Source organism: Lissotriton vulgaris, chromosome 2_1, assembly GCF_964263255.1.
Source record: "Lissotriton vulgaris chromosome 2_1, aLisVul1.2, whole genome shotgun sequence".
Taxonomy (NCBI): Eukaryota; Metazoa; Chordata; class Amphibia; order Caudata; family Salamandridae; genus Lissotriton; species Lissotriton vulgaris.
In genome coordinates, this window is record NC_141687.1 from 552197453 (window position 1) to 552211175 (window position 13723).

The following is a 13723-nucleotide window of genomic DNA, read 5'->3' on the forward strand; positions in this document are numbered from 1 at the left end:
CGATAAAGAATGTTACTATCAAAACCTTAGCTTATGCTGATGATGTGTTGTTATTTATTAGTGATCCTATCTCCTCAATCCCGTCCTTATTAGAAATTATTACCAAATATTCCACAGTCTCTGGTTACAAACTTAATATTAATAAAACTGAATTTTTCCCCTTAAATGTTTTTTGCACCCCTGATATGGTACCTATGACAGATATTATTTGGCAGAAAAATAAATTGAAATATATTGGTATTTTGTTTTCGTCCTCCATCCCAACAACATTAACATTGAATAGTACTTTTATCCTTGATTATATTAAGAATAAAACATCTAAATGGTCCTCACTTCATCTCACTTTGTGGGGTAGAATGGATTCCATTAAAATGAATATTGCTCCTAAAATCTTTTATTCCCTTTCTATGATCCCTACTCAGTTCCCATTCAAATTTTATAAATATGTTGATAAACTGTTATCCAAATTTCTCTGGAATAATAAATCACCTCGAATTTGTTATAAGAAACTAAAAATACCCAAATGTAATGAGGGTTTTGGCCTACCTGACTTTTTTTTTATATCATAAAGCATTTATATTAAAACAAAGGGGCATATTGCCAACAACTAGCGATAATTTTTGTCTCTAACTTGTTTAGAGACAAAAATTATCGCCGCACATCGGCGATTTTTATCGCAGATAAACCTTGCTATTAGCAAGGTTTATCGCAAATGCGATAAAAAACGGCCGCAATGCATGAATATCGCTGAAAAGTCAGCGATATTCATGCATTATCGAGCAAATGCTCTTAGCCATGTTATCCACCTCCCATTGGATAACATGGCTAAGAACTGCTCAGGGTAGGTGTTAGCTTTTGGAGATATTCGCGCTTAGCGCGAATATCTCCAAAAGTTGGTAATAGGAGATAGCGATGTTAGGGACTGTTTCCAGTCGCTAACATCTTGGCACGCCCACTTTGCATGTCATTAGTGATAAATATCACTGACATGCAAAGCGGGGCCCAAGATGGTCGCTATCTCCTATTAGCTGTCACTAACTGGTGTTAGCGACAGCTTGGTAATAGGGAGATAATTTTATCTCCGCTTTCTTGGCTTTTAAAGCCAAAAAAGCAGAGATAAACCCCCTTGATAATATGCCCCAAAGTTCTCTATGGTTTAGTTCTTCCTCTATACTTAAGCCTCCTATTTGGTTTAATATAGAGAAATCTCTTGTTAATCCTTTTCCATTACCCACATTGCTTACTATGTCTCATAAATCTACAGTTATACACCATTCAGTTATTATCAAATCATCGAAACTAATATTTAATGATTTAGATTCAGATATTGCTTCTCCTATAAATACTACTGCAGATGTATCATTATGGCATAGTTCTGTTATTAAATTGAATAGAAATGTGAATTTTTGGAATTCATGGATTAAGGCTGGTATCTTTTACCTTAAAGATTTATTTTGTGATAATGCCTTTATTCCCTATGACATTTTACAATCAATGTTTCAGTTACCTAATTCTGATTTTTTTAAATATGAGTCTTTATGTAGTTCAATTTTAGATTCCTTCCCGCATGGTATTCCTTCTACTGTTGCAACAGATTTGATAATTAATGTTCAAGCTGTATCTACATCTTCCAATGCAGTCTCTATTTTGTACAAAAAATTAGCTACTTCAATAGGTACCAATGTTAATGTAATTTCAATATTATGGAATAATGAACTTTCCCTTTCTCTATCTAATGACTCTTTTTAAGTTATTTGGCGTAATAGTATTTCTGGTTGGCTACCTGTGTCACTCTACCAGACCAATGCTTATAGCCTGTTCAATTCTTTATGGACCCCATCATGTCTATTCCGTGCTAAATTAATACAATCTGATACTTGTTGGCATTGCTAATTGCACTCAGGGTCCTTACAGCATATGCTATTTGACTGCCCCTTAATTTCAAAATTTTGGACTGATGTTTGGGATAATATGCTAAAAATATTACCTATTCAAGATGTTCTTTCATATAAGCTCTTAATTTGTAAATCGGTTGCTCTTGGACATCATCTCACTGACTCAGAAGAAAAATTGTTTAATTTCTTAATTTCAGCTGCTTTAAAATCTATCACTTTTTGTTGGAACGATGCTCCATCTCTGTCTGTTCATGCATGGTGGTCCTGGATCATTTTTACAAGAAGAGGTGCACAATTATCCCTACATGGGATTAAACATAACTCTAATTTTTACCAATCCTTTTGGTCGCCTTTAGATGCATATTTGTTATCGTGAATGTATTTTTTCTGCTCCATATTTTGTCTAATATCACAATTTGTATTATCTGTTTGTTATCAGTAACTCTTATGTATACAAAAGATGATATAGTATGTGCCCTTACTTCCACTCCCCCTTTCCCTTCCCTTTCTACTACTTTTCTTTATTCCTTTTTATTCATTATTGATTATTGCAATTTACTTACCTATTATATTTTGCTGATCATTTGTATTCATAAATTATTTAGGTATTATTGCTCATGCTAACATTTTTTGTGTTGTCTATGTTATTTTTTCTGAAAAATGTAATAACATTATTTTGAACTGAAAAAAAGCACTGATGGCACTGCATAAAAGCTAACCCTGCCACAACCCTGTCTCGCTTTTGGTGCTTTGGGGGCGGGATTAAAGGCCGTAAGAAAACAATGAATGTAGCACATGAACAACAGGTTCACTCCCTCGTTATTCCCTATAGCGGTAACAATTCTTTGCTGTACAATAGGGGCTATAATACCAGCGTCAAAATATGCTTTTCTAAAAACCCCTCAGCACAGACTGATAGTTGTGGTTCTCCTTTGCTTCACTCAACAGCGCACACTCCTAAAAAGAATTGGGCCTCTGTTGATGTGGGTTATTCACTTATACTACAGTTTTCTTTTCAGTTCATGAAAGTGTTGTAGCATTTCAACTGAAAATGCCTTTGTCATGAATTTAAATTGGTTTTAACTTTTCGATGATGATGTAGTGCCCTTTCGCTTCACAAAAGTGGAGGCAAATACCCTTACACCATTTCAAAAAGTAGTCACCTGCAAAAATTATAAGAACTTTTTTGTAAGGAAATAATTATCTTTATATCTCTTTGTCCTGCAGCAGACCAGAAAAGATCTGTGACCTTCACTGAAACGCATCCTGAGCCCTCTACTTCTGCTGATCCAGGACCATCGTCGTCACTACCAGCAAGCAGTTCAGGAAGCCAAGGGCCCAAAGCAGAAAGAGTGGCAAGCCCTGCCCTAACTTCCTCACCTGCCATTGCTTCAGCTGATCTCTATAGCCACTCTGCCAGCCAGGTAACACGACACGCAGGTTAGAGAACAGTGGCAATTTCTAACAGAGTTTCTCATACAGTCTAGAACTGGAGAAGTATATCTTGTTGAAGAAAATAATTGTATTCTCTTTGTTGCAGCTGAGCATCAGAATTTGCATATGTCTAGGAACTAAGGGGCATATTTACTAACATGTCATGCAATGCAGGGCAGCAAACAAAGTTGCTGCACTGCATTGCGTGAAATAGACAGAGCAGAAATCTACTAAGATATGGTGGGCCTCATGTATGAAAATTGACGCATCGCTAGGTGAAAAAAGCGATGCGTCACTTTTCATTGTGCCCTCCGTGTGGCATATTGGATGCGTCATGTTTACTGTATGAAGCATCATATTGCAAGGAGTTACAGGTACGTCAGTATTTCTGACGTATCTGTAGGCGCAAAAATTACGCATTGCTTGAGTTTGTCATGAAAGTGACGCAACTCCATCAATAGGTCATTTCACATGGGCAAGTCCTATTACAAAAGTGCCTGCATCAGCCTTACGCCTGCTGTCAGGCAGGCATAAGACATTGACTCATTTGCGTCCTAGAAGTAACGCAGAGAAATCTCATAGATTTCACTGTGTCACTTCTACGAGGCTTACTTGCGTCGGAACACCCACCATGCATACATTATACCTGGTGCAGGTATAATGTGGCGCAGAGGTTTGCAAAGTGACGTATCTACCTAGATGCGTCACTTTGTAAATATGAAGCAACATGGCACATTTTTTACCATGCTGGTGCGCCATAAAAAGTGACACTCTGGCAGAGTAAAAGTGATGCAAGGGCTCATAAATAAGCCCTGTTGTACTACTGCCTCCTCCTTGTGAAGGCACATTCGAAACTGCCTAGAACCATCCCAGGAAGGTTAAAAAAAAACAAGTAATGGGGAGAAATTAATTTCTCTTTGTGACACCTGATTCTTGGGAGGCGCACCATTTTAGAGCAACTGCATGTTTACTGACCTTAGTAAATCTAGGATTGCGTCAAAATCTATGGGTGGAACCAGTTCAATGCCCATGCTCCACCAATGCTGCGCATCCCTGATGCCTTGCACTATTTTGTATTTACCAAAAACGCAGAGCTGTGCAAAGTGGCTGTGCATGGTTTGGTAAATATCAGATAAGGACTTCTTTTGCCTTGAGAACAGAAGGAAAACGCAAAAATCTGGGACTTAATGTTGTAACGCTATAAACACCGTAAGGTGCCAGCATTAGCTGGTCTACAGATTCACATTCTTAGATGATTTACCAATTCTAAGGAGATATCTCTTGGGACTGAGGGGCCTGGGACACTTTGTTGAAAACTTTAGTTTTTGGGGGAGGAGCTACGCTAGCAACCAAGATGGCCGCTTAGGCTCCGGGCTCCGCCGACCTCCATATCCTGCCAGAAGATCCTGTCGATAATCCTGATTTTACGCCCGACCACCGTGTAGATGAACCGATGCTCACTCTGATGGTGCAATTCCGAAAACCTATTTCGCTTGGGTGACGGAGCTGCGTCGAGTTGAAGTTTGCGGCCTAACCCAGCAGGAGAGCGGGTCCTCGAGTTTTGATCTGGCCGTGTCGAAGTTGAACAACATCGGCCTTGAGTGGCAGTCAGGGTCTGGTCCACCGAGGTGGAGGTTTTTTTCTTTGCCCGATCTCGACGGCGCTCATCTTGCCTGACCAACATTGAGGGAGGGGTGACGTGGCACGACAGTGGTCGGGGGTGGAGGTCCCTGACCCGCGGACCCGGTGTGGCACGGCCGGTGTTTGGTGAGTCGGGGTCTTCGCTCTCGAAGCGAGATACATATTGTTGTCGCAGATATTGACCAGTCCCCTCTGATGTCGTCCGTTCCGCTCCTGTCATTCCCCCCGAGGAAGCCAGCTCCCCGGGGGAAGTGAACATGATCGTTGCTGAGCGTGGAGAAATGGACCGGACGGAGAGTGATCCGTCGCTAAAGACAATATTGGCAGCCATCGGGGCATTTCATTCTCATGTGGATGCCCTGATTCACAAAATGATGATGGGCTTATTGGTGATGGAGTGCGTGGAACCGGACCCGGTTACATCTCAAGTATTACCGCAAGCTATGATTTCGGCTACGGCCATCTTGAATCTGAACGAGAGCCCCGTGCGACAAGAGGAGCAGCAGCCCTTGGTCGGTTTCCTGGAAAATCCTGAACCCAGTGTTTTGAACATATTGGCATACCTACCATCACCGCTGACTTTGGGAGAATCGAGTTGCGTTCCCTTCCCGGAGAATCTTGTGAGTGATTGTCCTTTCCCTCTTTGGTGACTTTCCGATCTTGGAGAAAACTACATTGGGACTATCCATCCATGAAGGAGTGTTCCTGTGCTGCTGAAGTTCTTGGCAACCTGCTGACTTTGAATTGTATTGTACTGCATTTATTCAGACTCTTTTTTCACTTTGGTTCTCCTGCTGAAGTAATCGGAGGGGTTCACATAATGGTTCGGAAGGGCCTGGGCTGAGAGTGATCGACTGTAGTTGGTATTACGGCCTTAATGGATGTAGATTTCGTGGCTGTTGGTCTTGCGGGAGGTAGTGCGGTTCATCCTGGCTCCCCCTAATTTCTCTTTTGTTGATTATAGACATTATTGACCTTTCATCACAGGGGGTGCTTGTCTCTGGCCGGGGGAAAGGGGACCGGGAGCTTATATGGAAATGCCCTCCCCCACAGTTTCTCTTTTCTACTTTTCGAATTTAGTTTGTTGGGGCGACAGGCACACTGCTATTGCGGGATATGCGATAGCCGTTGCAGGGGTGCAGGGTGGGGGTTTGGGTTTTTTGTTTTCTTTCTGTTATCGCTAATATGGTTTCCCCTTTTTTTCAATCTCTTTTTAAGTTTTTCCTATACTAGCAATATTGTCGAAATATCCTGATTCTGTTTTTCGAATTCCAGTGTCTGGTTGCCATGATTCTTCTGCTGTTTTGATTTTATGGGTGGGAGGGTCCTGAGGGTCCGCATTTAAATTGTCTATTGATTGTAAGGTTATAAGTCTTATTCCGTATTTATTACTGTTGGCTTCTCAGGGATTCTTCTGTTGCTCCAGGTTTATCCTGCTGTCAATCCTGTTCACCCTATTATCAACATATGTCTGTATGGCACCGGATATGTCTGTTCCTTTGTTCTTGTTTAAAATAATAAAAAGATTTATTAAAAAAAAAAAAATGAAAACTTTTGTTTTAAAAAAAAAACTGATTTCTATCCAATATTCTTACATTACATAGACAATATATTGAAAATGGCGCAAACATTTAAATTTCTGATAGAGACTTCTAACTGCAGATTCCTCGCTTTGTGAATTTCGCCCAGGCACAAGACTGGACCTGGAAACTTTAATAGCAATTCCCTTGCAAGTCGACAGGTGGCGCTGTTCGGCTCCGCATCGCGTCTGTTGGTTCCGGCTGTGATATCAGGGACTCTATAAGAACGCAAGCTCCTCCCCCTTCCTGGGCGGGAACATTGGGGTGAGCTGTGGTTTTGTGTTGAAATCCTTTTGTATGTAACATTGCTTGCATTTGGGGGGGAATTTCCCTTTTCTTTATGCATCAGGTTGCAAGGTGGTAGTTGAAAGACGCTTGTGTGAGTCAAATGTCGTACGCTAGCCAGGGATCGGGCATAAAGGTGCTTAGTTGGAATGTTAACGGACTGGGTGACAGAATTAAGAGAGGGATGGTGAGTCAGCTTGTTAGACGACAATGCCCCGGACGTGGTACTACTGCAAGAGACGCATCTCATCGGGAACCGCTGCATGGCCCTTCATAAAGGAGGGTATAAATTGGTTGCACATGCGGGGTTTACCACGGGGTCACGGGGTGTTGCCATTTTGATGAAAAATTATTTCCCCTTGGTGATCCAGGCGACGCTTTCCGACCAGAGGGGACGCTATATTGGTGTTTTGGGGCAGTGGGGAGGGAGGACGGTGACCTTTTTGTCGACATATGTGCCCCCGGGCCTCCAATCCGATACGTTTTGAGATCTGGGAGCAGTCTTCCTGACCCTGCCTTTGGGCCTGTTGGTGTTGGGGGGAAACTTTAATGCTGTACTTGACGGTGAGATCGATCGGCATCCGGCGCGGGTACTTAGACAGTCGCAGAGGTGGCTCCCGGATTTTCTTGACACCATGGGGCTTGTAGATAACTGGCGGGTACGGTATCCAACGCAGGCACATTTCACTCACATGTCTGCCGCCCATCATAGCTTGTCCAGACTGGACTACGTATTGATACCGGCGGTAATGGCAGCTACTGTTAGGGAGGCGCGCTACCGTGGTAGGGGTATTTCTGACCATTCCCCAATGTGGTTGCGTGTCGAACTCGGGCAGCTGGCGGTGGGTAGAGTGACCTCCATCAATGCGTGGAACTTAAAAGACCAGCCACCAAAAAAAGAGATAGTCGAGATATCGGATCCCTATTTCCCGGAAAATGTGGGTACTGTTGACTCAGTGATATCACTGTGGGAGGCATACAAGACAGTGATGCGTGGCGAGATCCTGTATCTAGTGCCTGGGAAGAAAAGGAGGCATCAGGTATTGGTGGTTAGGGCGGAGGCAGAGGTGGTGCGTTCAGAGGAGGTGGTGGCGAGAAACGCTACTCCGGAGGCCCAGCATCTTTTGAAACTACGGAAGGATGAATGTAAATGTTTAGCTAGAGATAGGGCAATAGCCCAGAACAATGTCGTCCAGAGTCGGATATATGAGCACAGCGACAAGGCCGGCAAATTGATTGCATGGCTTGAGCGAGTGGGCGTCGAGGCTGGTTCCTGAGTTGCAGGGCGCGGATTCCGCTATACTTACGGATCTGCAGGCAGTTGCAGATGCTTTTTCGGATTACTAAAGGGGGTATATACCACTGCCAGTGGCTATACGGAGGCAGAAAACAGTGAAGTGATTGGAGACATTGGAATGCCTGAATTGTCGGATGATGATCGGGGATATTTGGACTCCCCTTTCACAAATGATGAGGTCGCACAGGCGATTAGGGGGGTAAAATCCAGGAAGGCTACCGGCCCCAATGGAATACCAATAGAGCTGTACAAATTGAATGCTCATAAACTCGCCCCTTATGTCCGAGCCATGTTAATAGACAGCAGGGAGGTGGGTCAACTTCCATATGATCAGCGGGTGGCAAATATTGTGGTTATTCACAAGGTAGGCAAGCCTAGGACACTTTGTTCCTCGTATAGACCCATTTTGCTGCTCAACGCTGAGCCTAAAATCCTGGCGAAACTTCTTGCAACCAGATTGCTAAAAGAGATCACTACCTTGGTACACCCAGATCAGTCTTAAAAATTTTATTTTATTTTTTAAAAAAATAAAAAAAAATAAGCTCTACATACTCACATCAGTTCCTTTCTTTCTGCACCTTCCAACGCAGATCTGGAGGTAGCATTGCTGTCTTTTTGCCCGAACTTTCACCCAGTGAAATTATTTTTTCCAAACAAAAATCTCTTACAGTGTGAAGATATGGGCCTTAGAATGACAGATTTCAAGCTGTGTCATGACTATCACCAGCAGATGTCAGTGTTGGAACCCCACAACGTCTGTCCATGGTGTTTAGTCTCCAATCAAAACACAAATGTGTTTGTGTTGTTCAAAGATTAACCGGAAAGCAATCAGAGACTGTAAGGCCATGTTCGCCATTGCCAAACTGCAAAAAAAGGCGAGGTAGCAGTCCTGGTTCCAGTCAAGGTTGGAGGCATGGACGCGCATTCGCTCCCTGGACTGATCTGACCTCTAGGCCTTGGAGTCACTTGGGTGAGTGCGCACCTGTACCACTGCAGCTCCTTCCTTCTCAGTGGACTGCCGCGGCAGATGAAACAACACCTGAAAGTGGCTGCAGTCTCTATTTTTGGTAGCCCACGGAATCCCACTGGCAGCCTGTTGAAAGCCTATCTGTGGATCCATCCCTAACTGTACAACGTACCTCTTTCAGAGTTCGATCCCTTCTCTGAGCAGGGCACGGCTGTTTCCGGTTTCTGGGCAATGTCCGAGGTGGTCTTAAGGATCTAGACAGACACCACAGGTGCGAGCCCTGATGCTAGTTCCGACATAACTGCCACCAGATTCGAATCCAATAAACCTATCCTATTCTGAAGCTCGACTAGTGGTTATGCATATCTATCCACTGTATAGGGCAGTAGGCATAGAGCCCAATGTTAAAAGTAACCAAAAATGTCAGTTGTTAGTGGTGCTATTGTGGTGCCAGCACCCAGCCACCTCCGGTACAAATAAGCCACACTACAAGGCAGTGCAGAACAATATCGTAACACAACTACGGCAGCAAAGCACATACAATGCAGCTTTTTTCCTATTTCTCTAGTCCTCAGTTCTTGGTAAGCAAATCCAGTCCGAACATGAGCGAGGCACTGTTCTCTTTTAATGCATGAATGAATCCGTGTACATCATTATTCAACAAGAAGCAGCAGACACGTGCTTCGTCCTCCTGGACTTTTCCAAGGCTACTAGACCACATATAACAATATTTATTTACGACTTATTGACAAACTATATAGTGCCACCACATCGTGGGTGTGCCGTCACACATCACCCTGTGTGAATTTTTTAATGTGCATTCATGATAAAGAAATTCCATGAGGAAGGGCAGTGTTTGAAGGCCATCACCATATCAGGTGTGAACACTGGGTGCCTATTCAGTGACTGCAATAGATAAAAGTACATTAAAAATTAAAGCAGGATGATGTGTGACGGTACACTCACGAAGTGTTGGCACTATATAGCAGTGTCAGTAAGTCACAAATAAATAATTGTTATATGTGGTCTTGCAGCCTTGAAAATGTCCAGGAGGTTGAAACACCATTGGCTGCTTCTTGTTGAATAATGATGAACTCGGATTCATGCATGAATTAAAAGAGAACAGTATACTGCTCATGTTCCGACTGGATTTGCTTACCAAGAAGTGGGGACTAGAGACGGAGAAAAAAAACTGCGTAGTGTGTGCTTCAGTGCCATGGATGTGTTCTTACATCAATCCAACCCAGAATTCCACAACTTTGATCCAGATATAGATGATGACTGTTATGCTTTTTAGAGGAGAACATGTTTGATGATCTGCAGGATGCCAGTGGGTTTGACACCACCCCAGCCACTGGCCTCTCATCTCCTAGCCATATTGCCACAGAAGAATCTGCCTTTTTTTCAAAACTGTTATCAGGAGAGTAGCGGAAGTGGGGGGAGTGGCTAACCGCCGAGCATGGTGGACGTGTTCTAACTGTGCTCCGGGCTGGGTGTACCATTCTGAGGTTATAGGCAGCATTGCAGGGCCATTCCGAACAATACACAGTCCATCTGCCGCCCGAAACCCCTAGTAAGCTGAGCGAGGGGTGAAGAGCCAGGGATCTGTTCACCCAGAACCGCACAGGCTGAGGCATACACCCCCGGCTGCGGAGGCAGCTTCCGGCTGGAATAGGCAGCCACGGTCCTCCGAAACAGAGATTCTGGTGTGGGGAGTGCGTTGCTTCACCTGGAAGCCAAGATTTTTGCCCGAACCCAGCAGCGGCACCAGGAAGCAGCGGGACACTGAAACAAGGTATGACGACTTGCCGGAAGGAAGTTACGGGCCTGAAGACCCTAAGCAGGCTTGAGGGGCCATGCCAAAACTTGATCCATCTGGTGGTGAGTGCGATGCGCCTGAAAGGCGAAACAATGCACTGGAAACTGATTCCACTCAACTACAGCAAATAGGAAAAATGCTGAGGCTCCCGTAAAGATGCCCTTGAGAGCGCCATTTACTAAAAATTAAGCACGCTCCCTGCCAAAGCTCTTGCCAACGCAGCGGTTCTCTGGTTCATTTTTTCACAGATGAACTCCTCAACTAACTTCCGATCGAACCCTACCCTCCCTAAGAGACATGCAAATCCTGTGACACTGGGAGACAGAGAGAGACGGGCCCAGTAAGAGAGGACGCTGGCAGGGCCTATGTATCCCTCTGATGACAAAGGCCTTGAAGTAGTGACCTGCGCTGGCCGCGCTAACAGCCAGTGCTAAAAACCCTGGAGAGTGGGACCGAGGCTGAGAGAACATCCCTGTTTTGAATCTGAAGGGTTGTAGTGTGGACCCTATCACCGGATGTTGGTATAGTGGGCCTGCCGGAATGCTGCAAGGTAACAAATCCAACGCAATTTGTGGAACAGTCTCTGCGCAACCCCGTCGCCCCAGAGGGACTAACTGACTTCTTCAGTGTGAAAAGAGCACACAGAATCCCTACAAGACCACTGATTGCTGGACCACCACCCGACCTATAATAGCCCGAATACTATTACAAGACTCCAACACCTTACTCAGGACCGCCAGGGAGAAGACCGCTACCCTGTTGGAGAACCAGCAGATCTCACTGTATCCAGACTTCATAGTGGCGGTCCAGTGCCAAAGAGCCTCCTTCCAGGAAGTTAAAAAGAAGCTTAGAACCCACAACCTCAAGTATGCCCTTCTACTCCCGGCCCAACTAAAAGTTATTCGCGAACATAAATCACATTTCTTTGATGATCCGCAGGAGGCTACTGAATGGATGGAAGTCATGTTCTCTTCTGGCCCATCCCAAGGGTCAACACAAACCACCAAGCAAAAGCCACAAAAGGCACAAAAAGAGAAAACACGTCGAAGGAAACTGAACCGTATGGAGACAAAATCAAGCCCATCCCCGGAACAAGTCATGGAAAGCCAAAAATCAGCACTACTGGGGGCAGCGGCACTTGCTGAGCAAGACCCACTGTCCTCAGCGGAATCCTCCGAAGACACCAACCTACACTCAGACTCGGAGAACAGTCTTGCTCTCTTCCTCTCCATTACCCCGCAAACGAACACCTGGGAAAAGAACCACACTTAGTTGTCGAAATAGACCCCCACGATACTTTGAGGTAGAGGGCACACTGATTTGTATGGCATATGGGCCTCGCACTATCTTTACAGTTTAACAAATGGCCATGGTCCGGTCAAGTGCACTGTAACACTGACAACCAATTCAGAAGCGTGGCAGAACATGGACGCCACCTCCCCCATGGTGACTACATTAAGTATAAAAAGGTATTGTTCTCAGCATTGCTGTTTAGTTTGGTCCTCCACAGGTTCTTGGGTAAAGCTAGTATTGGGTCACGTTATCAAATTACTTATCTGACTCACTCCTAAGTTTGTCCTCCAGGAACCCTGACTGCCTTTGAAGGAAAGGACACAAGACGATGCATATGCATATATGGCTATCGCTGTATGTAAATGTAAATGTATAGGCATTTATATAGCGCACTACTTACCCGGAGGGTCCCAAGGCGCTTTGACCGCTGCGAAACCCTTCCTGGCTTCCCTGAGAGATGGTCCCTTAATGGGTATCTCCAGGGTGAGACCAGGCATCCCCGGCGGTCTGGTGGGGCCGTTAGTGAAGATGAGGCAAGCTAATGCCCAGAGTTGCCGAGTGTGATCGCTGATCAGAGTGGGCACCGAGGCGAGAGAATTATCAAGTCCACTGACCCTGGTCCAGAAACCTGCCGCGCCGGGAATCGAACCCTGGTCCCGGGCCGTCCTCTGCTCTCAGGTCTGCCGCCTCTAACCAGTGAGCCACACTACTTCACTATCGCTGGAAAGTATACATTAACTACTTGGAATGTAAGGGGCATGGGATCGGTGCAGCGGCTTAGAATATATGCTCAGCTAAATACAAGGAAGGCACATATTGTTTTAATGCTGGAGACACATCTCACCAGCTCAGAGGCTGCTAAGCTACGCAAAAAATGGATGGGACAAATATTTAACACATCATACTCTGCATTTGCAAGAGAGGCTGCCATATGGATCAGAAATGGTACCCCTTTTGTTGCTTTAGAGCAAAGAATAGATGTGAATGGCAGGTATGTTTTGATCCATGGCACACTGGACGGCACACACGTAGTACTTGGCAGCGTGTACGCCCCGAATTATGAGCAGGATACATTCCTAAGTGCCCTTAATACAGTATTGTTTGACTGGGTGGATTCCCCTTGGCAATTGGGGAAGATTATAATGCAGTCCTAGACTTAAGCCTTGATCGATCTCACCCACCGCTACTGGGGACTGGCGCCATGAAACAGACGCCGCACTTCCCGATTGGGCTACAGGCTGGACATTAACCGATGCAAGCCGCGAATACTCATTTTATTCTCCCCCTCATATGCTACACACATGTATAGATAGAATGTTTTGTTAACCGCCCCTTCTCGCACAAACACACCACATAACTGGGAAAACGCTATCTGACAACAACGCCCTGGAAATTACGTTCTCCTGGGGGGAAAACCCACCCTATATCCAACATGGAGGCTGCAACCGCAGTTACTTAAGGACTCCGTGTTCAGCAATACCCTGACCACAACTATCTCCAATTACTTTACTG

The 13723-nt window shown here is 44.8% G+C and overlaps 1 protein-coding gene across 1 annotated transcript in view; it reads left to right on the forward strand.

Moving 5' to 3' along the window:
* Positions 1-13723, forward strand: part of UNC80 (unc-80 subunit of NALCN channel complex) — a 2521865-nt gene that overhangs the window by 2454535 nt on the left and 53607 nt on the right. Inside the window, exon 63 of the mRNA XM_086955549.1 lies at positions 3123-3319. Coding sequence (XP_086811675.1) covers positions 3123-3319 — 197 coding nt within the window. The remainder of the gene's footprint in view (positions 1-3122; positions 3320-13723) is intronic.